Below are 25,842 nucleotides of genomic sequence, written 5' to 3'. Positions count from 1 at the left end.
GTTCTCTGCTGTCCTACCATCATTCTGGAAATGTGCAAGTGAATGGTGAAGTTATATCTTTTGTGCCTCAATTTATCTTTTTTTTTTTTTTTAATTTTACATATAAAGAGTGATATATTAGCTGGTGATGAGTTATAGTCACCTTAAAACCCACATTGGGTTACCTTTACCCTCCAAAAGTCCCTTGAAGCTTCCATTAAATAGTTCATCACTTGGTATGTCTAGCTTCAACAGGCTCTCCTCTGAAGCCAGTCTCTTTCTTCCCTAAGCCTAGCTTCCAGTGTGCTGAGCTGGACTCAGCCCACTGTCCCTTCTGTTGACTCAACTCTTCTCTGGCTACCTCCAGGTCCAAAGCATGTGAACGTAAACAGCTCGGGACCAGTATAATACACATGCAGCTCCTTCTGGAGATGGAGCAAAGGGTGACAGGAAATGCACACAGCTTTATTATAAGTGCATCCAACACATCCTCTCAGCAACTTGAAATAGAGAAAAGTATCCTGGAGCTGGAGAGCTGGCTCTGTGCTTAAGAGCTCTGTGGTTACATTCTTGCAAGAGGACTGCAGTTTAATTCTCAGCACCCATTTTGGGTGGTTCAGGACTGCCAGTAAGTCCAGCTCCAGGAGCTCTGATATACCACTGCCCTCTGTGCACTTGTACACACACACACACACACACACACACACACACACACACACACTTCCCACATAAATAAAAATAAAGGAAGAGGAGGAGATGGTGGAAAAAGAGAAGGAGAGGAAGGTGGAGGAGAGGAAAAAGAGGAGGAGGAAGAAGAGGAGCCGTTCCTGATGGGGCTATTTGTGGCTGCCCCATAGACCACACTGGAGGCTCCCTCGCTCCTGCTCCACTTCTCTGCCAGTGGCATTCCAAGCTGAACACGAAAGGATAGGCCCCGTGGAAGCCCCCATCTTTTGCCATAGGACCATTTTTTTTCGGATCATTTTCAACCTGACGATCACTTTCTTCCTGATCACTCTGGTCAACTGGGATTACCTACTGAGATACCACAGCCCAGGAAAACAAGAAGGCACAGGAAGGCTGGCAGGCAGGTGCTTCTACCCTTCCCCAAATGTCTCTTCTTCAAGTTGGTCAACATCCTTCCTTTTATTTTATAATAAGCGGTACCTATTTCTCCTCCATCCAGCAGACAGCGGGTTTGAGAAAGGAATTTGGTTGTCAGCTGATATTGGGCACACGTCCCTGGGGGACTTCAGCCCCTCCCCTTACAAACCAAACAAGAACAGCAAACAGGAAACACTCGTCTTTTAAAAATTACTCTATTATTATCAAATAGAACCACAGTATCCAAAAGGTAATTAGAAAGTTCTATCCCCGACTAAATGGCCCTGCATCGCGCCTGTGAGTGGCTGGCAGCCAAATCACTGCCCCCGTGCAGATTGTTTTCATCCATTTTATTGTCAAGGAAATTAACAGCCTGAAGGGGTTCCCCAGGCCCAAGCGCTCCCCCCTGGGGCCCTGGGGAAGCAGGCAACAAGCGACCTGGTCTCACTACCCCGTCCTGGGGAGAAGGGACGGGAGGGGAGGAGGGTTCACAGCAGAAGGGCTTGGGGCGCCCCGCTCCCGCCCACTGAGCTCAGTTTGGGGGCAGCCGAGGTACCTGTCCCAGGGGCTTTTAGACCCTTGCACTTGGCTGCGCATCTGGCCGGGGCAGGGGCGGGGCGCATGCTCACTCGCCCGTGTGGGTCCGCAGGTGGTACTTGAGCGACTGCTTGTAGCGGAAGCACTTGGCGCAGTGCGTGCAGGGGTAGGGCCGCTCGCCCGTGTGTGCTCGCTGGTGCTCCAGCAGGTGGTGCTTCTGCGTGAAGCGCTTGCCACACTCGGCGCAGTGGTAGGGCCGCTCACCCGTGTGGATGCGCCGGTGCTCCAGCAGGTGGTGCTTGCGGATGAAGCTCTTGCCGCACTCGGGGCAGGCATGCGGCCGCTCGCGCGAGTGCACGCGGCAGTGGTTGGTGAGCTTAGATTTCTCACTAAAGCTCTTCTCGCACTCCGGGCACTTGAAGGGCCGTTCCCCAGTATGAGTCCGCTGGTGGCGCAGTAGATGCGAAGGGCGGCTGAAGCTCTTGCCGCACAGACTGCAAATGAAGGAGACTTCATGCTTGCCTGCATGCACACGCTGATGGATCACCAGGCTAATATGCAAACGGAAGCTCTTCTTGCATTCTGGGCACGTGTAGGGCCTCTCGCCCGTGTGTGTGATCTGGTGCTTGGTCAGGCTTGACTTGTGGCTGAAGCTGCTGTCACACTCAGGGCACTTGTAGGGCTTAGGGCCGCCACCACTGCCTGAGCTGGGTGATTTGGGACGTGGCTTGAGTGAGTGCTTGGGATTGAAGGCTGACCCGCGCTCGGGGGAGGCGTAGCCGCTGCGTACCCGGTGGATGCGCTGGTGCAGCGTGAGTTGCTGCTTGTGGCGGAAGCTGATCTCACACTCGGCACACTCGTAGGGTCCTTCCTTGATGTGGTTGCGCTGGTGGATGATGAGGTTAATCTTCAGTCGAAAGCTTTTGCCACACTCCATGCAAGTGAAGGGCCGCTCGCCACGCCGGTTCCGCTGTTGCTGGCTGGAGTTCCCACGGTTCTCACCTAGGTGCCGCTCACCGTGCCCGTGCCCGTGCCCATGCCCATGCGTATGCCCATGAATGCTAGGTGCCAGCCTCTTCACTGCTGGGTTACCCAACTGCAGTGGTGGGGGGCTTTCCTCGCCTTCGGGTGACATCTCCCCAGGAAGGGGGGTCTGGTACATACTGGCCTCGTACCTCCCGGACAGCTGCCCAAGGGACTGCAAGTGTTGTGGCAGCTCATCCTCCTCTTCCTCTTCCTCCTCCTCCTCCTGCTCCTCTGTCTTTATCACGATCCCCTCTGCTCCAAAGTTAGAAAGAAAGCATTTAGCTATTGTCTAGAGCACCCTTATCCGGGAGAAGTATAACATGGCTTCAACCTCACCGACAGACTTCGAGCTACACAAACTCACACACACGTGTATGTGTTTGTCCACATTCCTCCTTTTGGGAAATCTGGTTTCCTGTCCCATGATTCCTACCATCGGACAACTAGCCATGAGACCCAGAGCTTAACAGGGCTCTTGGGGGGAAGTAGCAGGGGAGATGGCTTCTCAGAAAACCAGCCTCAAAACCATCACACCTGCCTGCGCTCAGTATTTTCATGGACTCAAGTTTGTGAGCCAGAGAAGTCCTACTTTTCCTTTTGGAGCAGTTGGGGGCTGAGTGTCTGCCAGTGGGCTCTGAGCAGTGCGGACTCATCTACCTCCGCATTGCTCTTCCCTCCTGAGCCCACCCTCATGCCTTTTCTCCTCATGCCTTTATTTACCCACCTCTATCATTTCTTCCCCACTACCTCTCATTCTGTTTTCCTCTGTGATCCTGACCTGTGAGTGACATTCAACACCAAAGATTCTCTTTGGTGGGTCTCAGGCTCTGGCCGTTTGTGGCAACTCGGAACTGTAGATGCAGGACTCACTGTGCAGCCGGAACGCCGGCCTTAAGGCTTCCTTCAGAGTGCAGTACCACGCATGCCTGACTGGTGGATGCCCTTACCTCAGAGCCTCATTTGTCCCAGGGACATAAAGAACTCGGAGTTCTCTAGGGGCCCCTGGGAACCCAAGCAACTTGTGACTCATTTCAACTTCTTCAGGTAGTCAGTTATCTGGCACTTCCTAACCAGTGTTAATTGGAGTTTTTTTGTTTGTTTTTGAGACAGTGTTTCTCTATGTAGCCCTGGCTGGTACTGCTGGTCTCTGCCTTCTGAGTGCTGGGATTAAAGGTATATTCCACCAAGCTCAGATACTTTTTTTTTTTTTTTTTGAAAATTAAAGTATTGCTTCCTTCCCCCTCCAAGGCCTCCTTGCTCTCTTTTAAATTTATGGCTTCCATTTAAGTTGTGATTAGATACATGTGTGTCTGAGTGTATATTCTGAAGTATAACCTCCTCAGTCTGTATAATATTACTTATATGACTGATCATGTAGTATACCAGATTTTTAAAAATTATCTTTCAATTGTGAATCTGTGTGTGGCTAAGTATGTATATACAAGTGCAGGAGGCCATGCGCTGTCAGATCTCCTTGGAGCTGGAGTTAGTTACAAGCAATTTTGAGCTGCCTAATGTGGGTGCTGGGAACTAAATTCTGTCCTTTATAAGAATAGTGTGTACTCAAAAAAAAAAAAAAAATAGTGTGTACTCGTAACCATCAGTCACATCTCCTGTCCATTTTCTGAATTCTAATGAAATCTTTTCTAGAATATTTTAACCTGTCCTCTTAACTTGAGCACAGCACTGGAAGAGGACCACGTCAAGCAAGTATGGCAACATTTCACAGCTGGAGTATCTAAGCCCAGAAATCAAAGGATATTTCTAAGTAAAGTGACAGGTCACAGGCCATCTGGTTTACCCTCACTGACAGGCACACTAAAGCTAGCAATGCCTGTGGCATGACAGAGCTTATGGGTTTTGTTCAGTGTGTGTGTGTGTGTGTGTGTGTGTGTGTGTGTGTGTGTGTGTGTGTGTGTTTTAGAGACAGAGTTTTTCTGCAGCTCTGGCTATCCTGGGTAGATCAGGCTGGCCTCAAACTGAGAGATCCACCTGCCTCTGCCTCCCAAGTGCTGGAATTAAAGGGCTGGGCCACCATGGCCTGTCTTGTTCAGTTTTTTGTTTTGTTTTGTTTGCTGACTCCTCAGGCACACATACTGTAGAACTTGTAAAGCAGTGGATCTCGGTATGTGGGTTGAGACCCCTTTGGGGGTCAAACCACCCTTTCACCCTTGCCTAAGAGCATCAGAAAACAGAGATATTTACATTAGGATTCACAACAGTGGCAAAATTACGGGTATGGAGTAGCAACAAAAATAACTGTATGGCCGGGGGTCAGCAGGGCCTGAGGAACCGTATTAGAGGTGACAGTGTCAGGATGAACTGCAGTGTTTAATGGCAACACAGGTGTGCCAAGTGAGTGTTGTCACAGCTGGCCATTGTGCATTCATCTAAATGTAAGGAATTTGATCCTGATGACTTGACCAAGGTTGCTATGAGGTTTTTATTCATTGAAAACATACCAATTAAAGCCATGTGGGGAGGGACAAGCTTGTACTCAGCACCTGGGAGGCTGAAGCAGGAGGATCAAGAATAAAGCCAATCTAAACTCTTGGTTTTAAAAATAAACAAACCACAAACACCCAGCTAAACAGTGAGAACTGGGACAGCAGAAAAGCTGTCATGAAGGATGGACACCTCAGGATCAGCACCAAGGGCTCTGCTACAATGCTGTCCCCTCATGGGGACCCGGACGAGGACATGGGATTATGGAGCTAACAAGCTCTATGACTGGAGTCTACCAAAGAAGGAGAAGAGTCTTTTTTTTGTTTGTTTTGTTTTTGTTTGTTTGTTTGTTTAAAAGGAAAACCCCAGGGCAGGCAGGCTGTCAATCTTAGCATCTGCTCAGAGAGGGATGAGAGTAAAGACGACCTCATATCCTGGGTATGAGAAAGCATACCCAGGCTCTGGCCAGTTGCAGGAAGATGGACAGGGAAGTGAGAGGGAAGAATTAACCCTTTCTAGGCTGGGACTCAGACTGGCAGGCAGAGCCAGCAGACCCTCGTAGCAGCAGCTCACAAGGACCACTCAGAGCTGTTTTTTAAGAATCACGTTTTTCTTGCAGGGTGTTAGCACAGAGCTTTATTCCCAGCACCCAGGAGACTAGCTTGGGCCACTTAGTTAGACTCTGTCTCAAAACAGACATAGCCACCCAAACAAAGCAAAATGAAAGTAGCAAACTCTAAAATCAATGGTGCTGCAATGAGTGAGACGGAAGCTGGAGCCCTGCCTCCACCTGCATGACCGTGGACATGTTTCTGACCTCATGGCCTTTGAATTCTCGTTTGAGCCAATCTCGAGCAGAACAACTTCTTTGCTAGGCTTGGGAGATTCTAATAAATTCTGAGTTTATTAGGACCACATCCTGGAGACAGGGCCCTCAGCAGCTCCACCCTCCAGAACTCACCCGTGCAGTTCCTCTGCTGCACCAGCATCTGCTTGAGTTCACTGAACTCGCTGGAGCCCTCAGTGCATTCCTCCAGCGCATTCTCTTGGTCCTGCATGTCCAGCTCTGGCTGCTCTCCACAGGGGTCACCCAGCTCTGAGTCCTGAAAGCCGTGCTCCTCCACTTGTCCCATCAGCGGCTCTGGTGTCTCCAGCCCTTCGGAGCCCTCATCGTTGGTCTGCACCTCGATCTTAATCACGATGCCATCATGTGCTGAGGGAAGGTGAGGACACACAGAGCAGTCATGGCACATCCCCAGGTTTCTACAGTCCTAGCACTTACATTCCAACTGGTCTTTTTAAAAAGAGACCCTAAAAAATACAATAAAGTTAATGGTGAGCAGAAAGAATTTTCTGGACACTTTGTAGTCTTGAATGCGAATACAAATTGGAGTTAAGTTACAATAGATTAAAACCTTATTCTCTTCAATTGTTTAAAAAATTATTTTACTTTCCAAGTCAGGCAGCCAAAACCCAGTTTTCCTCTTGTTGGTCTAATCATGCACCAAAGACCATAAAAGGTGAGCGGTCTCCTCACTCTGGCCTGCTTCTGAGAGGCGCACGTTGCAGAAGGCCCTTCTTGTGGACCACAACATTTTCCCATCATATTGCACGGCTGTGAGTGGGGTGTTTGGGTTTTGTCTGTTAGACAGAACACCATTATATACACAGCTGTAACATCTGCATTTTCTTGTTCAAGTCTGTAGATCGGCTTCAGATGGGCTTTACAGATAGGCCATCAGTCTACACAAATGATAACGTAACACACACTTTTGCTTTTCAGTGCCATCATCTTTTCTCTAATAATTCGTTTTCTCCTCTCATTTCTCCATTAGGACCTTGAAGATAACTCTAGTTATTAACCAAAATTGCTTCCATGTTTACACAGATATGTTCAATCAGCATACATATACTTATTTTTCCTTGGGTCACACTGTTGAGGTAAAATAAAACAGCCTCTTTTCCTCCTCTGTGATCAAATATAGAAATTCCTGTAAGATGATTTCCTATGGTGCTAACCACTCTTTAAAATGATGAAAATATCATATCCTGTGGCTCATGCTGTAATTTATGAAGTTATTCCCAAATGGAAAACCCTTGGGTTCTCATCTTTTACTATAGTAAACAATAGTACAACATCTGCTTCCATCCCGTTATAAAAGTGCTTCATTTCTATGAGTTGCTCAGCACTGTGACTACAGAATACAAAGGTTGAGTATTTTTAGTGTTGGTGGATGTTACAAGATTGCTTTTCAATAAGGCTCTGAGAGTTCACCCTCCACTAGGCTGTAAAAGATAGCCCTTTCCCCACAGCCCTGACAACAATGTCTGAATATGCTCATTTTTTTTTTTTTTCAACAAATGTAAAACGTGGTAACTTAGACTTTGATTCTATTTCTTTCTTTGTTTTGTTTTCACTACATAGCACTGGCTGGCCTGGAATTCACAGATCTGCCTGCCTCTGCCTCCTGAGTGCTAGGATTACAGGCGTGTATTAACATGCCTGGCTGATTCTATTTCTTGGAGAAGGAAATTTGAATATTATTTGCTTTATCTATTGGTCCTTTAGAATGATTTTGTGTAGTGAGTACCGATTATCTCCCCCCCCCCCCCCCCCCCGAGATAAGTAAGCTTAGTGATACACTTTTGAGAGATGCTCCTGTTAAATTTTCCGTGCTGTCTTGAACTCACTCCAACTTAGTCAGGTCTTAAATCTGTGACCTCATCCTCCCAAACTACCAGTCCTGGTGGTCTGGGTATGTTTTGAGTATTTCTAAAGGTTCACATGCAGTGAGTTTGGTTGTATGTAATGGGTCTGAGATGGAGGGTATTAAAGACAGCTAGACTTGGGGCACAGCTCTTGTGAAGGCAGTGATGTGGCTTAGTCAGGACTTTCTCTTTCTCTCATCAGCATCTACCATACTGTGATGTAGCCAGGACTTCTGAGAGTAATGAGGTGGCTACAAGCTCTTGGAAGGCAAAACTGTAAGCTAAACAAACTCACTTCTTTACTATCTTCAAGGTCTTACTCTGAAGCTCAGGCTCATCTGAGACTCAGGGTAAGCCCCGGCTGACGTCCACATTTACCTCCCAAGTAATGGGAATATAGAGGCATATCACGAATGCAAAACAAAACTATTTTCCGTATAAATTACCAATTTGGGGGGAGTTTGTTAGAGCAACACAAAACAGATTTTAAAACTCCCCCTTCTCCAATCTCTCCTCCAACCCTCCCTCCTTCAACCTGCGTCCACTCGTGTTGCTTGTTTTTATCCTGTAAGTGCCATGGATGTGCCTCTTTACCCTGTCTTCAAGCCTATATTAAATTATTACATCACCCCAGGAACATGACTTACCAAATTGCATAAACTCCTGAAAGTATTTTACTTGTTTATTCCCTAAAACAAAGTTTCAAAACTATGGTCTCTCTGGACCTTTGTGAATAAATACATAGGCAAGCTGGGTCACCACTGTAATCTTAGCACTTGGGGTGCTGGGGCAGGAGGGCTGTTACAAGCTTGAGACCAGCCTGGGATACAGTCATCCAAAGTGGGATTGGAAACAGAGGCTCAAAGAGGAAATGGAGTAAGCAGCCCAGCTATCATGATAAACAGTCATCCAATATGGAAAACGAAAAACTCTGGAAATGAATCTCTTCTAAGGATAGGTAGAAACCTTCCTCAATTATCTCACTTCGTAGAGAATGAATACACGCTGTTACTGTATATGGACAGATCAGAGTCAGGCCTACTGTTTTTCATTTTTACAGATGCAGGTCCTGGAGCACTTCATTTATAGCGGTATGTGGATAGGCTGGAATGTGTGCACTTAGAAAACACCACTTGATTCTTTGAACTTATCTTGAATTACATGCTACAAAAATCATGTGGTTAACATATCATCAACCATTGGTTGACAACTCTATTCTTGCCATCCAGGTCTAAGAGCAATGTCCGTCTGGACATGTCCCCTGGCAGTCTGGATGATCTGGGTGGTGACCCAGAGGGTTAGACCTCAGAAATATCCATTTAAGGCTGGTAAGACAGGGGGTGCCCTCTCATTTCTTGTGGTCCTTGGGATGGAACCTGGGATCTCATGGAAACCAGACATGTCTATCACTAAGCTGCGCTCCTGGCCTGCACTTTACTTTTTAAATTTTGAGACATACACCTAGCAGGTGAAAATGAAACCATACCAGTTCTGTATTAGAAACAAGCCAGGGTATGCAAACTTTACAACTGTGAGCTGAGGAACGGCTGTCTGCAGACCTCTGAGGCCTCAGATGCTCCTGTGAGAGACGAGGTGGTCGATCAAACAAACTGTTAAGTGCTCTAGTTTCTCATCAGCCGTAAGCTTTCACTGTTCCATTTTTTGCTATGTAGCCCAGGCTGGTCACCTAAACCTCAGGCTCTCTAGCCACATCATCACAAATGCTGGGATTACAGATCTGTGTTGCTATGCCAATATTTTTTGTTATTTTATCACAGTTGTCTGTGTGCATGCTCTTGTGTAGACACAAGCTGATGGACAATAAGCTGAGGCAGGATTAGAAGGTGGGACAAATGGAAAAGAGACAGGAACTCTGGGAAGGAGTCAGGCTCAGGAAGATTTGCCACTGAGACTTAGAAGAAGTTGGATGTACAAAACTGAGGCAAGGTAACTAACCATCCACGTGGCATACATAGAACGGTGTACATGAATTAACAGAAGTCAAGAGCAAGTTGGGAAGCAAGCCTAACTTAAGGCCATAAGCATTCCTAAGTCAGTATCCATGTCATGCTTCAGGAGCTGGGCCGAACACAAAGACCAAACTGTGACATCATGTAATCTGTGAGGACCGAGGTGGCGATCCTCTTGGGGACCTTCCTGCCTCTGTGTCCCAACAGTTGGGACACATATGTCGGTGTACCTGTCTGTGACTGATTTTCAATCTCTGTAATCACTTTTCATAAAAACTGTCACGGAACAGGAAAACTCAATCCTGTGAGCTGATTTTGAATACATGAAGGATTACTTGTTAATGAAGCTTGCGCAGTGTTATACTTGGAGAAACTTAGTTAAAAATTCTTTAGTATTTTTTTGTTTTTTTCTCTAGGGGAAAAACTTGTTTACATTTCAAATATTTTGGGTTTTTTTGGGGGGGTGGCGGGAATAAGGATTAAATCTCGAGACTTTTGTGTTTGAGTACTGATCTGTAACCTCAGCCCTCTTTTTATTTTGAGACAGGATTTCTCTGGAGCCCTGGCTATACTGGAATTCACTATGTAGACCAGACTGGACTTGAATTCCTTCTTATCAACAGATTCCACATCCCCAAATCTTCCAGCTTGCTCTTTCCAGACCAATCAATTTCTGTCTATACCATTAACATTTACGGTCCGACGACAACTGTCTCTAGTTCAGGGCTTTGCTTCTAAACTCTGGACTTCGACAGCTTTCTCTTTAATGTCTCGCTGGGCGGGAGTTCCCAACCCACAGGAGTTCCCAGGTGCATTGTTACTGGTTCCCTTCATGTGAGCCTCAAATCTGTCCTACTTGAGGCTGGGAGTCATCCTTTGCTCCTTCCTCTCCCTAACTGACATCCACCAGTCATTAAGTGTGTCTTGGCTTAATCCCAGCACTTGGGAGGCAGAGGCAGGCAGATTTCTGAGTTCGAGGCCAGCCTGGTCTACAAAGTGAGTGCCAGGACAGCCAGGACTACACAGAGAAACCCTGTCTCGAAAAAAACCAAAAAAAAAAAAAAAAGTGTGTCTTGGCCAGCAGCCAGGACATGTCTTGCAAACAGCCACTGCTCCCACTGGCTGTGCCAAGGCCTCCAAATACTGCTATTAGTTTCCAGTATTTTCCCTTCAATCAGCTCTTTGAGGATCAAGGAACATATTTGTTATTTAGGTCTCTACTAAAATTTCCACATTCCAAGATCTGTCTTCTTTATTAAATGTTTTTACTATATTTTTGTGCTGTGTGTGTGTACGGGTTCATGTGTGCAAGCATACTATAATATGCATGTCGAGGCCAGAGGACTTGAAGTTGGCTCTCTCCTTCTATCATGTGCATCCTGGGGATTGAAGTCAGGTGCTCACGCTTGGCAGCACCTTTACCTGGTGAGTCCTCTTGCCAGTCTGTAAGATGCACTTTTTGACCTCCCAAGCTCAGCAGTCTTCTGTGTTTTGTCTTGCAATCTAGCTGCTTCTTGTCACAGCTTTATTATAGGAGGTGACTGGTTTTGTCTTGTTAAGACTTACTTTACATATGTGTACATCTGTGTGCACACAGATGATGTGTACATGTCCTGCTCATGAAGATGCTTGAGGAGGTCAAAGGGCAGGAGATTCTAGAGCCAGAATAACAGGCAGTTGTGAATGACCTGATACGGGTGTTGGAAACTGAATCTGGGTCCTCTGCAGGAGCTGAACATGCTAATGACTGAGTCGGCTCTCCAGGCCAGTGGCTGTTTTCATACAGTGTGGATGTGGTTGCTAATAGTGGTCTTTCCACTGGAGGATGTAAGCCTCAGTGTGAGCAAGAGCCTCTTGGGAACACAGCTACTGACAGAATGCCTTGATATATGAGACATCTGATGAATTAAAGAATGGAGAAACAAGTAAATTTATGGCATAAAATCCTTCATAATGTGACATCAGACGTAACAGAGTATACCATATTAAAATATGATATACATAGTATGTTTTAAACTATATTTTAGATTTTGTTCAATGTTTCAGACTCTCAAGCACATTATTAGGTCAAATGTATTAATGCTTTAAATATTTAAAACATATATATGAGAACACACATTTCTGTCATGGCTTCTGGCTTGTGTACACAGGAGACGGAGGCAAATGTACGGACACACAGACAAGCACTCTGAATATTTTCAGTCACATGTTAATATCTGAACTCTGTTTGGATCTCTTAGGGACCCAAAACACTGAATGAATTTACTGAGGCATTCATTTAAACTGTCATTCTTGATACATGTGGAACTAGGAAAGTTCTCAGTTTTCTAGATGCCCCTGCTTGGTATTGCACTTCTGGGTCTGGCTCAGGGTTGTCTCTACCACATTCTTACTGGGAAAAGACACTGGACACATGACTCCATTATGTAAAGGCTGATGCTTACAGTCACTACAGTAGCAATGGTTTGGCTAAAAACTATATGGCACAGTAGTCCTGTGGTACCTGTCCTCCTGACTGATGCCACCTTCCAGGGTCAGAAAGGATAAGTGCAGCAAGTGATACAATTCAGCAATATCAGGAAGTCTCTATGAGGCCACTTGCCTCTGCAGAAGTGCAGGCTATGGACATATATCTGCCAGACCAAACCCAACTCAGTACAAAGTGGGCTTGGTCATTTGCTTTTTATTTTGAATCCTATTCAAGCACAGCCCCTGGACATCAAAACTAGCTGGAGCAGTGGCCATACTTCAGGGTTTTGGCCATAAAGCATCTCTGCAATTCTCACCTTAACCCTGCCTGTCTCTGAGTTCTTCCATGCTGAATCTCTCTATTTCCACCTAATTCTTGTTTTCAATGTGGCCACTCAAAATTTTAAGGTAAAGATTTTCCTCCAACCAAAATGTACCTCCAGAACAACCCCTCCACCTCATCTACTTTCAAATCCATCACCTGTGGTATTGGATTGGGGTACGCCTCAGCCCTCTATTTGATACTTGGCATTAAAGTACCCATGCACCCAGGCATCCATGGACTTCCCTCTCTGAACCTGTGAGCCCAAACAAACCTTCCTTGCCTTGGGTTGTTTCTGAGCTAATACAGTCTTCAAATCAATGACATCCGATCCTAATGTCCGTCTGCTTGTCTTTAGTTGAGTTCCCCAGCAGGATCATCTCTTTTCTGCCATCAACAGGATCCCTAATGATAAACCATTATTCTTGAATGTTACCTACAGAAAACTGAGGCAAGTGATGCAAGTCCAAAGGAAAATCCCCAAATACAGCCTACAAAACAGATGTACCAAGACAGCACTCACAGTGACTGTGACTGTGTGCAGGCTACTGCTCCAACCACTGTGAAGAGGACACTGGTTCTAGCTGTATTTACTGAGCCACCATGACATATCAATCTCCACGCAGACCCTTGGTACCTAGTAGTGTATGTACTTAGGTCATGAGACCTATCGGCTGATCTCATTTAACTGCCTCAACCAGGCCTGCTGGAGTCCCATGCTGCAGGGAGTTTCTAGTCAAGTCCATGCCTGTCCGCTATTCTGTAGGAACATGGCCCTTCTATGGGAAATCTAGGAGGTAAGAGCATAAGACAAGAATGCATTCTCTGTGTTTCTTCCTGCAAAAAGGATGATGAGAATGGGTCATGTCAACAAATAAAAACAAAAACAAAACACCACAAGACAATGAACTTTATGCATTCCCACTGATCAGCTACCTGGGCTCCTGGTAACTACCTACCTGCAGGCCTCCTTTCTGCATAGCTTGATACTGTAGCAGCCTTTCAGGTCCTCTCTGGACCTCAGCAGTGCTCTACACCGGAGCTGCCTGTATACTGAGAGACTCAGGATGCAGGGCCCTAGGCCACCCATCTGCCACTCACCAGCACTGGGATCTGTGGGCGTCTCACCCTCCTCAGAGTCCTCTTGCTCCTGCATGGCTGGCCTCTCTCCACGCTCCATCTGTGACATGAGGTCTGGTTTGGATATTGCATAGTCTAGGCAGAAAGAAGGAAAGAAAATGTTCTGTGTGTGAGGGAGCACTGTATGCTGTGAGGTATCATCCGTGGGCATGTGGCCCCGAGGAGCCTCTCTGCAGGACTGGCTATGCTGGCAAAGAAATGGGCAAGTGTTCAAGCTCGCACTCCAGGCCCTTAGGTGTGTGCCTCATGTTGCTGGCAGACACTGAAACTTGCAGGGCTTCATGACAAAGCTGAAACTGTATGAAATGAAAAGTTAATCCTGATAAAGTATAAACTTCATCAAACAAAATACTGATAAGAGTTCCTTATATTAAAAAGGATTGCTAAGCATGGCAGCTCATGCTTGCAGCACCAGCACTTGGGAAGAAGAGAGCCAGCTTCTGTGAATTCAATGCCAACTTGGGCCACAGATTGAAATCTGTTCCAAAAAACAAGAGTTCAGATGTGGTGGCACACACCCTTATCTCAGCACTGGGGAAGCAGAGGCAGGCAGAGCTGTACAAGTTCAAGATTAGGCTGGGCTACTTAGTAACTCTCTCGCTGGCCAAGGCTACATAGTGAGACACTGTCTCAAAAAAGAAAGAAAGAAAGAAAGAAAGGAAGGAAGGAAGGAAAAGAAAATTAAAAAAAAAAAAGAAAGAAAAAGAGAAAAGATAGGAGTAGGTATGCAGCTTAGTGACAGAATATGTACTCAACAAGTATGGGACCTGAGATTCAATCCTTAATACTCCTCAAAAAGGTTATAGTTATTTTGAAAAAAAAAAAGATGAGGAAATATTAGAAATATACATATTCATCACATATAGTAAATGGTTAATATTCATAATTATATAAAACAACCTTTATACTTAGTAAAAAATAAGAGCAAAAGTATGATTAGGTAATTCATAGGAGATAGACAAATGACTAGTAATTATATAAAACAGATGCACAAGTTTACTAATCACCCAAGAAATACATTCAAATAAAAATAGTACCATCTCTTTCATCTATCAAAAGGACAAACATTGCTTAGATTAAGTACTTGGGGTGTAGGAAGATCAGGAATCAAGGACAGTGCATTTGAGGCCAGGCTGGCTTTCATGATCTTGTCTCAGAAAAACAAAATAAAACAAACAAAGGTATTAAGACAGAATACATGAGGGTATGGAGAAACAGTATTCTCATGTACATGCCGACAAGACACTGGTTCAGCTGTTAGGGGGCTCGACAGCCCACTCTACACCTGTCCTGCCACACACTGGGTCACTGCACAGACAGACAGAGAGGGGCTGTTTATCACAACATTCTGCAGTGAGAGACAGAAGCACCCATGGATCAGCAGCAGTATAGTCAAAAGCCAGAGTTCAGGGGGTCAAAGAGAAAGGTTAGGGGTTAAGAACACTTGTTTCTCTTGTACACAACCTGGGTTAGGTTCCCAGCACCCACATGGTGGTTCACAAATACTTGTAACTCCAGTTACAGGGGACCCAATGCCCTCTTCTGGTCTCCATGGGCATTAGGTATACACGTGGTGTACATGTACGTGCAGGCAAAACACTCATACACATAACATTAAAAAAACCAAAAAAAACAAAAACGAACTTTGCCTGGATGCTGTACTTTCTTTCCAAGGACTATGGCCTATGGGTGCTGATAAAGGCCCCCTGGTCTAACATGAGGAACTGTTAAGTGGATGGTTGCCTTGTGCAAACGCCATGCTGCGTGTATCACAGGACATACACTGTGTATGTTTTACACATGTACAGAACATGAGCGAGACTCCTGGTGGCACGAGTGAGTGCATAGTAGTTGCTCTTTATTATATCATTATAAATTGTTATGTTTTCATAATTGCATATGAAAACACATATTTCTAAAAAGTAATATTAGCCTATGGAACATATCTAAAATTAACTATTGCCTGAATCAATTTTTTTAAAAAAATATTCATTTAAATTTGGGGGATTTTATTTTTACTTTATGTCTACAGGCATTTAGCCTACGTGATGTCTGTCCACCGTGTGTACAGTGCTTACAGAGGCAAGAACAGTACATCAGTCTTTGATGGGGTCTGTCCACCGTGTGTACAGTGCTTACAGAGGCAAGAACGTACATCAGAGTCTTTGGAACTGAAGTGACAAATGGTTGTGAGCCATTACACGGGTGCTAAGAACCAAGCACAGGTAGGTCCTCTAGAAGAGCGGCCTGTGCTTTCACATGCTGAGTGTGCTCTCTCTCTGGCCCCATATTTCTTTCTTTTTATCCTATGTGCCCAACAGTGCACTCAACATTTAACCCACCCACCCTTCCTCCCTCCCTTCCTCCCTCTCTCCCTTTCCTCCTTTCCCTCCCTTCCTTCTTTCCTTCCTTCCTTCCTTTTCTTTCTTTCGTGTGTTCATGGGGTTAGGGGAGAGCACATGCAGGCATGCTCACCTGTGTACATACTCGGAAGGCAGAGGTTTTTATCTTTCACTTTCCTCTGTAGTTTTCTGAGATAGGATCTCTCACTGAACCTGACGCTGTTTTGACTAGACTGGCTAGACAGTTAAAGCCCCAGGCACCTGCTTTTTTCTGCACCCCCAGCACTGCATACAGACACACACCGAGCTCTGCATTTTATGTGAGTGGCGGTGAGCTGAACTTCGGTTTCCCCTGCTTGCACAATAAACTCTTTATCTACTAAGTCATCTCCCCAGTTCCCTTAGATTTTTCTTTTGTTTATGTAAAAAAAAATTCTACACACAAGAGAAAAGGGTACATAACAGAAGAAAGTCCAGCTTGCCAGGCTTCTATCCTTTCATGTTTTTAATGAAAACAAGAATCAACAGACTTTGGCATAGACAGGATTTAGTGAGACCATGACTTCCTGACGGGGACCAGGACACTGGGGCCACAGGCCTCATTGGTAACGTTCAGTTGTATGAGTGAGAAAACGAGACTGAGTGCGTCCTTAGTCCCTCACAAGATGTTACTCTTGGGAAGCATTTCACACCCTGCAGGCACACAGTAGGTCCTCAGTACATTTGTTTTCTTCTAGTCACTTTTTCTTCTTCAATGATAGTTTGCTAGACAAATGACTTTTGTAAGCAGGGTGCATGGGAAAATGCTGACAGCGAGAGCCCACCACAGTCTAGCCTGCCCTTTCTCTGCTTCCCCAAGCACTTCTCTGTAGTGTGGTGTCTTCATGGACAGACTGTGTCTGCTTGTGCCCTACTGACATACAAGGGGACATGAGTGGCTTTTCTCTTCATTTGTGTTAGTCTTTTTAAAAGAAAAACCATTTTAATTACATGTATATGTATGTTTGTACACATATGACTTCAGATGCCTACAAAGTTCAGAAGAGATTCAGATTCTCTGGAGCTGAAGTTACAGGTGGCAGTAGGCTGCCTGATGTCTATGCTGGGAACTTTTAAGCACTGAGCAATCTCTAGCCTGTTTGTGGCAGTCTTGTCTGCCCAGTAAGAAGAACATGGGTTTGATTCCCAGTACTCATGTAAAAGTTGGGTGTAGTGGTGCCCGTTGGTGACCCTAGCGCTGGAGGGGATGGGAAGAGGGGGAGGGAGGGAGGCGGGTCCAGAAGCACTCTGACTAGGCAGTCTAATCGGCTCAAAAACAAATGAGGAGAACGGAAGACTAAGTTTGCCACTGACCACTGGCCTCCACATGCACCCATGCAGACACTACAGTATACATGTAACACACAATACAACTAAAACTCTGTTTGAAGCCAGGTGAGGTAGTGCCTGTCTATAATGTCAACATTCAGGAAGTCATAGCAGGATTCTGAATTCAAGGCCAGCCTAACTCAACAGTACGGTGCTGTTAAAACCATCTGCTGGGGCATGGTAGTGCATGCTTATAATCCCGGCACTAGGGAGGTAGAAGCTGGAGGAGGATCCTAGTGAGTTTGAGGCCAGCCTGGTCTACACAGCAAGTTCCAGGCCAGCCAGGGCAGCCCCGTCTCAAAACAAAACAACACATACACACAAACCCAAACAAGTGCCACACCCCAAACAAGTAAATAAAACCAAAGCCAAAGAGAATGTTTGCGTTTCCCCACTGCAGGAGCTGCTGTTCACGGTTCCCAAGTGTCTATACAGGCCTCACACCCACGTCACTGTCCTTTGCTCTTACCCATAGAGACCAGAGACTCATAGTTGCCCCTCATTACATTCTTGTAGAGCTCCTTCTGCCACTCAGAGAGATTTCCCCATTCCTGCTCAGAGAAATGGACAGCGACATCGTCGAATGTGACAGGAACCTGAAACCAAACAACTGGGTCAGGAAAGACCAAAGTGATAATACCATAGCCGGCCAAACCCCAACTCCCTCTACTTAGGATGACAGAAGAAAACCTTCCTCCACTGTACTTGCTCGGGGTGTGTGTTATAGGGAACGTTACCAACACCCGGCTGAAATCTGGCCACATCCCTGGCCAAGGAGTGGAGGACTCATCTTGCCTGGGCCCTTCCCCCACTGAACAAGAAGTACCAGGAACATCAGGAAATCTGCTGAAAATGCAGACCCTTAGGCCTCACCCTGGACCTTCAGAGATCAGTAAGCCTTTAGTGAGACCTAGAGTTCTAATGTACAACAGCTTTCAAGAGGAACTGGCCTACAGACTCAGTCGGTTAGGAACAAAAAGAAAACTGGTCTATACACATGTTCCTTTAGACCCTTCTAGAAATAAGATTTAAAAAATTAGAATAAAACCTAAGAGTTAAACTATTCTTCTCCCTGTCCGGCCTGATGGTAAACCATTAAGCACTGCTCATGGTCCCTTAGTACCTGCAAGGAATTGGTTCCAGAACCCTCAGGATACCAGAGTCGGCAGATGCTCAAGTGTGTGTGTGCGTGTGTGTGTGCATGTGTGTGTATGTATATATGCACGCACAGTATCTGCATAAAACCTATACAAAAACTCCAGCATTTTAAACCGTCTAATGATGGTATGCAATGCCCCCTCAAGGTGAGTCCCGGGTGCGGCTATAATCTACCATTCAAGGGATGGCCAGAAAAAGTGTTCATGGTCAGTGCAGACAGAATTTTCTTTTTTCAGTGTTGTAGTGAGACTTTAAAAAAAAAAAAAAAAAAAAAAAAAAAAAAAAAAAACCCAACAACACAGAAATAGGAATGTGCTTTCATTTTTAATGCCCAGTGTGGGATACGAGGCTGCTTCAGACTGTCAACAGCAGCTGACTAGGATTTGCCTTGTGCAGGGGTGTGATTTGCCAGTGGCAGCAACTGTGTGAAGTTTGAAATTCTGGAACCTTTCATAGGGGATGTAAATGCTAGCTCCAAGGAGCAGGTTGTGTTGTTGGTTGCTGTTAGTCTCAGTTTGTTAAAAAGTTGTGTAAAGAAGAAACAAGAACTAGATATCCTGATAGTGAAGATGCCACTTGCTCCAAGGACTTAACAACCCTAATCAGCAGGAAGAGCTCTAACGATAACAACACTCTTTCCCTTCATCCTTTTCTCTCTCCTATCTATCTTAGGGGTTGAAAGGGTGGGGAAGGGTGAAAGAATAAAGAACCCACAAGGTGGCAAATGCTGGCCACTTGATATTAACCATATTAACTGGAGTGGCCAGAAACCACCATACAGACTCAGTGTGGAGGACAGACAGACATGTTCTGTGTGAGCTCTCACAGACGTCTGTCTGCATCCTATCTCAGGCTGTGTGTGAGCTCTCACAGACGTCTGTCTGCATCCTATCTCAGGCCCTGTGTGAGATCTCAGACGTCTGTCTGCATCCTATCTCAGGCCCTGTGTGAGATCTCAGACGTCTGTCTGCATCCTATCTCAGGCCCTGTGTGAGATCTCACAGACGTCTGTCTGCATCCTATCTCAGGCTCTAGGAAAGGCTCCACTCATCCCTTTCTAAATGGACTTTTCTACCATTTCATGCTTTTACCAACAGGAGAAATAATTTGCTTTTGGTGTGCCCTGCTCTTGGTGAAGCAATACCGGAAGGCAGGGACACTTGCTTCTTGATTTTCTTTCCCAACCATTACTTTCCCTTTTTTCAACAGAACTAAATCCTTAAGCCATGTTCCCCTGCAGATGGGAAGCCTTGGGAAGCCCCCAATGGAATGGATGTACCTTGGGAACTTCTCCATTGCTGCCTGGGGGTAGCCGCAGGATCCAGAAATTTCTGTTTTTCAGCAGATTCTCCATGTTCTCCAGGCGCCTCTGCAATAGGCCGTACTCCTGCAGTAAGGTCCCCAATACAACCCACTTGCTCTCCAAATGATTTGCGAACTCCACAGCCGTTCTCTCACAGTCTGCTATCTTCTTCTCATTTGTCCCTGTCCTGCCCTCCAGAGTCAGTAGTCGCATGGCCTGGGCTTCCAGTTTCCTCTCCACTGCTTGGACAGCAGCCCACACGGCCAAGCGAGTGATCTCTGCGGTGGGCAGTGGCTGCTCCTTCTGGGCTGCAGAAGAGGTATGGAAGGGAGTGTCCTTTTGCAAAGTAGGACTCTGGAGCAAGGGGTCCATGTCGGTCTCGGGAACTGTGGGTGACAGAGTCAGCGAGTCTTTCTCAGGAACTTCAGGAGAGTGGAGTGGAGCTTCCTGATGATGAGAGGAGTGGGAGAGGAAGGGGATCCCTTGACCAGCAGCTGAAGGAGGGTACTGGGTTTCTTCCTGGGAAGCCAGGGATACCTGGTGAGGTGCGTCTTGCTCAGAAGGGGCAGGATACAGGAGTGAAGGTCCTTTCTGGAGAACATGTGACATCTGGCCAGATGTTTCTTGCTTAGGAGTATTGTCGGTCTGGGGCAGGGCACCTTGCCGGAGGGCAGCAGGAGACAGGGCCGCAGGAGACAGAGGAGGAACTTCTTTGGGGGGAAGAATGCAAGAAGGGAACACAGTTTCTCTAGGGAACCGAGCAGGGACCTGATGCACAGATTCTTCGTGTGGAACACCGGAGAATGACAGAGGTGACGAGCGATTGTCCTCCATGTCCAGCTGCTGGACCTGTGTTCAAGGAGAGAAGGAAAGACAGGATTGAAGGTCACAGCCTCCAGATGGCAAAACAAATCTAAGAGACAAACATCCACACTAAAAGGTTCTCAGTTTTTGAAGCAATAAGACACATTCCAAAAGTGGCACTGATCTAGACACCAGTGCTAAGCTATTAGGAACAACACATAAAAGATGGCTACGGCTGTTTTCTACAGAGCCATTTTTCCCCCTTCATGTTTCAAAAGTGATGAATGATGTGCAGGAGGTGAAGGGGACTGGGAAGAAATCACAACACTCAGCTGTTGGCTCTGTTAATACCTATTGCTGCCCTTGTCACTATAGACTAGTCACTATATGTGACTGCTGCCTTCGTTTGTCTGGAAAGGTATGCAGAGGCTGGGTGGACTTGGGGTATTGCAACTGGCTTTTATTACAAGTAATGGACAGTGAGACATGGTGACGGCTAACACAGGTAAGTCAGTCTCTTCAGGAGCCCAGGTTTCCTAGGTAGATGGTCCACCAGGGCAGGTGGACTCTGCTGGGCTCCTTCATTGTGGCTCTTGAGGTAGGGAATAGGAAGAAAGGCCGGTGGTGGCTGAAGCTATGAGACATTAAACTAGTTTTGAGTGTGACAAGAGTGTTGGGGACTAGAAGCAGAAGAAAGACGCGTTTTCTTTTGGTACTCTGGTCCCCATCCTGCCATATCCATGTTAAAAATCTTAAACCACCAGGGAAGTGAAGCCACACTCTTCTGTCAGTGCCCAGTTCATTTACCTAGCTATTCAATACCTTTACTGGATCTGAGCAGAATTTTCCCATGACAATTTTGTTCTTTTCTTCATAATATTCCTTCAAGGAATCTGTTCAGCTTCTATGCTCTCTATGAGTGTTCTGTAAGGAAGGTAATTAAAACTTGTTTTCTTCACTTGAAAATGAGCAAATCCCTTATGTCCAATCTTACAGTGTGTGGTCGCTCAGTAAATGCCTGTTGAATGAGCCAGTTGTACATTGGTAAGTTAAAAAGATTATCAAGGTGGTAATGAGGTTCCTTTTGCCATCTATCAGAGACTTATCTAAACCCACCTCATACCTTCCATAGCTGTCTTTCTTAGTCTGTTCATTGATTCACATCCAGGTGACTCAGTAAAGCAGTGTCCTACCTTTAAGCCAAGGACTGGAGATTCTGAGACCTTGTCCAGTAAAGATCTTTGAGAAAGCATGAAGCCACACCTCTGTTACATGGGAGCTCATTAGCAGAGTAAATAATTAGGATTTATTATGTGCCATAAACTGTGTTAAGCATTTTTAAGGATTATCTTGTTTAAGCCTCACAAAACCTGATGAAATAGGTACTACTAGAATTATTATCCAGGTTTGGCCTATTTCACATTTAGTGAAAACACTGAAAACAGGAGAGGCTCTATCTACCTTGCCTCAGGTAACACAGACTCCAGAGATTGTTGGTGACCTCTAGGCCTCAATTATAGACAGAGCAGCTGATAGGTTTGAGTCCTGAGTTAAAGGCTTGGTGACTAAACAGACCTATGGGAGGCTTACTACAAGGCGGTTATGTTGGAATTGAGGGCCCTATCCCTTACAGACATACGGCTGACAGTGGTGTCTAGAGCCATCTAGGAAACCTGATGCAAGTGATGAGGTCTCGAAATATATACAGATGCAAAACCCTGAAAGAGTTCAAAGACCCCTTATCTCTCAATCCTTCACTGTTACGTTGGTAGCATACTAGAGGAAGCCTCAATCACAAAGCTAAGGAACCAAGAGCCAACAAGAGAGGCATATTAAGGCAGTCTGCCTGAGGGAGGACTAGGGTATTTGCCTACAATTAGTAGGAAGAGGGGAAAAATACATGGAGGGCAGGTTAGGTGCCAGAGTAATAAGGGGTTTTACCTCAAACAAGAAAAAAAAAAAAAAAAAAAGAAAAGAAAGAAAGAAAGAAAAGAAAAAAGAAAGAAAATAAAAAGAAAAAAAGGGCTTCCCTAAATGAAAAAAAAAAAAAAAAAAAAAAAAAAAAAAAAAGCCAGTAGAGCAAGACATCCTTATTAACCACCTGAATCAGAGCTCAAAAGAAAATGGTATTTTTTTCCCTCCATTTAGAGATGTGGAATATTGGAAAGCGGCGAGGGGTCACAAGGTATGCCCCCTTCTCCACTACCTAAGTCCTGATACAATGTCATCAGTTCTAGCAAGCATGTGGCTTGATCTTACCCTCAAGCAAAGATATCTAAATCGAATAAGCTCAAATTCTCAAACTGCTAGCTGCTAGCAGGAGACGAACGTTAGAATTCCTCTGCGCCACATTTCACAGATTCTACCTGTCTCTCTTTCCTCCCCACCCTTGTGTGGTAAGTGAATAGCGGCTCCAGGACTCCATGCCAACATACTAGAAACATGCATAACGACACACATCTGACTTTTTACAAAAGCTGTGCCATTTTCTTACATGACCCAGGATGGTTCGTTCAGAATTACATGCCAAGACCTAAGCCCAGAGGTAAGAATGTTTAAAATAAAAAAATCTTCATTTTATTTCCCAGGAGTTTTGTTATTGTTATTTTAAGAACTGCAAGGCTTTTAGAAAGCCATTTATCCCATCTCTTCCAGTATACATAGAAATAGGCTCAAAGGCACGGGCTCCCATGCAGCAAACCTGCCTAGCACAGCCAGGGTGCCTCAGAGAGCACGTTGGGTGGGAGGGCGTTTAATTATTGAATGGCCCTCGGAAGAGGCACATCAACCTCTTAGGCTCTGACTCGCAGGACCCCATTCATCCGTACCCCAAGTTTGACTCGGGGTGCTCCTGACGCAGAGGCTACGGATCACAACGCTCCCCACGCCGGAGTCGCTGGGCTGGGCGCTGCCCGGCCTTCCCCTCCTCCCCCGACGGGCCGCAGCCAGTGCTCGGCTAGCCCAGGCCGCCCACCCTGGTGAAGCCACCGCCAGCGCCGCCCCTCCCCGTCCAGGCCCGCAGCACGCTGGGCAGGCCTCTACGGGGCTGCGGGCACCCAGCCCGAGCCGACTCGCTACGTGACCTTGGGGCAGGCAGGGCAGGTCGCCGCCGGGTGTCCGTGCCTCAGTATCTCCGCTCTGCGAAATGGGAGAGCCGCGTCAGCACCGCGCCCAGGCCGGGAGCCGTTCCGCGGGGCCGAGCTCTGCGGAAAACGTGCCGCCGGCCACCCCGACGGACGCAGCGCCGGCTCCGCAGCCAGGGAGCGAGCGCGCCGCCCGCGCCCCACCTCGGGCCGCGTGTCCGGGAGTCGTGCGGCCGCGCAGCCTCGCACGGACGGCCGCCGCTCCCGCCCGCCCCGGCCGGCCTCCCCCCCAGGGGGCGCGCGAGCCCGCCAGGGCGCCCCCTCCCCGCTAACGTCGCCGCGCCCGGCCCTTACCGAGACCCCAGGCCGGGCCGCCGAGCCCGGAGCACGCAGGCAGTCCCCGGGGCCCCGAGGCCGCGCGTCCGTGCGCGCGCGGGCTGCCCTCCCCTGAGCCGGGGCCGCCTCGGCCATGGCCCCGCGCCGCCCGGCCCGCGCCGCGCGAGTCCCCGCCGCCGCCGCCGCCGTGCGCAGCCCCACGCAGGCCCGGCGCCGTGGGCGGGCTGGCAGTGCGGCGCGGCCTGGCCTCACCCGCCGGGGCTGCGCGGCCGTCGGGCCCCGGCCTGCTCCGGGCTGCGCTCGGCGGGCGGGCGCGGGCGGCGGTGGCGGCGTCGGAGCGGGGCTGTGCGGGCTGCGCCCCGGCGGTGAGCTGGGCCCCAGCGCTGTGCGGCCGCCCCCGGCGCGCTTGCCCGCCCCGAGCGGCCGACGCTGCGACCCCGGCTGCGGCCCGGGTCCCGGCTGCGAGCTGCGCGGCCGTCCCGGCGCCTCTTCAGCAGGGGAGCTGCACCGCAGCTGCCATGTTGCTACAAACTGCATCCTGGGAGGCATGTCCCTCTCAGGCGTTTCAAGAGGAGCGCTCGGAGGCTCGTCGGAGGCGGCCGGAACCCAGACAGCTCCATCTACAGCCGGTAGGAGCGAACAGTGAGGCGCGGGCCGCCGCGGCGCCGGACACGCCCTGAGCCCGTCGCGGCTCCCGGTCCCTCGCGGCTCACCTGGCGTCTTGGCGGCCCGGCGCCCTCGGGCCAGGCCGCGGCGGGCGGCGGCGGCGGCGGCGGCGGCGGCGGCGGAGCGGAATCCGGGGCGCGCGGCCCGCGCGGCGCGCTGGGTCTGGAGGCGGGCCGATGGGCTCCGACAGCCTTCCGCCCGCGGCCGCCTGCGCGTCTCAAACCCAGAACCCGGTCGTTGGCTTTCAAAACCTGCGCTCACAAAGGGATCGGAGAGAGCCGTCACACCAGAGAAAGCCGGAGTTCATGTGACCAGCGCAGTGCAGCCCGGGTTCCAGGGACGCGGGCTGTGGATCCAAGGGGAGCGAGGGGTGGGGGTGGGAGTGCTTTGTGAAAAGCCTCAGTGTTGTTTTCGGCCAGAAAGGACAGAATTCCTGGAATCTTTGAGGGCACGGCTTGGAAGGGGCTAGACGGGCTGCTTAGGAGGAAACTGAGGCCGGGCTGGGAGTGACTTGCTGATCCCAAGTTGCCGTTTCTTTCCAACCATGGGAGACGACCCTCTTTCCTGGACAGGTTCAGTGAAACGCACGTTTACTGAATATGGAGGAGCTGGCAAGATTTGGGAACGGAATTAAAAATCGGAAAAAAAGTGTGAGCAGGTGTCCTGGTTACAGTTAGGGATGAATGAACCCCAACTGCAACCTAGAGGAAAAGACAGAGTAATTTTTTCACTTCATGGAACCCTGGGGATGTCTGTCTGGGTTGGAGCTTGTGTTAGAAGGCAATGGGGCAATATACAGCTCTCAGTAAAAACGGAGACCAGGCCAGGGCCACGTATCTCATTTATCCGTGAAATGTCACGTGTGTGCCCCCCCCATATGTTTATGAATTGCTTATCATGTGTGCCTACAAGGGCAGTGCACACTACTGGCTCCCATGTTCTTGAAGTTCTATATAAATTATATCTAGTCAGCCTATATCCTGTTGCAACTTTTTGTTATCTTGATGGATCTTTGTTATTTTGAGATACAGTATGTGTAAACAAGTCTGGTCTATTCATTTTAACCCCTATATAGTATTTC

General features: G+C 47.7%; 1 protein-coding gene across 6 annotated transcripts; it reads right to left on the bottom strand.

Annotated features, from left to right (window-relative positions):
* Nucleotides 1-1,282: 1,282 nt before the first annotated feature.
* On the bottom strand, nucleotides 1,283-24,909 carry Znf777 (zinc finger protein 777). 6 transcript variants are annotated; one of them, XM_076913385.1, is made up of 7 exons: nucleotides 24,114-24,252; nucleotides 21,499-21,600; nucleotides 19,849-20,721; nucleotides 17,881-18,007; nucleotides 13,663-13,776; nucleotides 6,053-6,304; nucleotides 1,283-2,898 (listed from the first exon to the last, which is right to left on the bottom strand). In XM_076913385.1, exons 2-7 carry the CDS (start codon nucleotides 21,526-21,528, stop codon nucleotides 1,709-1,711), a joined length of 2,586 nt encoding a protein of 861 aa, XP_076769500.1. In that variant the 5' UTR covers nucleotides 21,529-21,600; nucleotides 24,114-24,252; the 3' UTR covers nucleotides 1,283-1,708. The 6 variants fall into 6 exon arrangements, with proteins under 6 accessions (XP_076769500.1, XP_034375368.1, XP_076769501.1 ...); XM_034519477.2 differs by lacking the exon at nucleotides 21,499-21,600 and adding an exon at nucleotides 23,760-23,814 and having other exon boundaries at nucleotides 24,114-24,188; XM_076913386.1 differs by lacking the exon at nucleotides 24,114-24,252 and adding an exon at nucleotides 23,760-23,782.
* Nucleotides 24,910-25,842: the final 933 nt, after the last annotated feature.

This window comes from Arvicanthis niloticus, chromosome 15 (genome assembly GCF_011762505.2).
Source record: "Arvicanthis niloticus isolate mArvNil1 chromosome 15, mArvNil1.pat.X, whole genome shotgun sequence".
Lineage (NCBI taxonomy): Eukaryota > Metazoa > Chordata > Mammalia > Rodentia > Muridae > Arvicanthis > Arvicanthis niloticus.
This window is presented reverse-complemented; position numbering and strand designations above follow the sequence as displayed.

Excerpts from the sequence above, each read along its gene's own strand:
- Znf777 (XM_034519475.2), bottom strand. The coding sequence starts at position 24,230 with ATGGCCGAGGCGGCCCCGGCTCAGGGGAGGGCAGCCCGCGCGCGCACG. Across the intron at positions 20,722-24,113 it reads CGGCCCGGCCTGGGGTCTCG|GTCCAGCAGCTGGACATGGA; the intron begins GTAAGGGCCGGG and ends CCTTGAACACAG. Across the intron at positions 13,777-17,880 it reads TGAGTCTCTGGTCTCTATGG|ACTATGCAATATCCAAACCA; the intron begins GTAAGAGCAAAG and ends CTTTCTGCCTAG.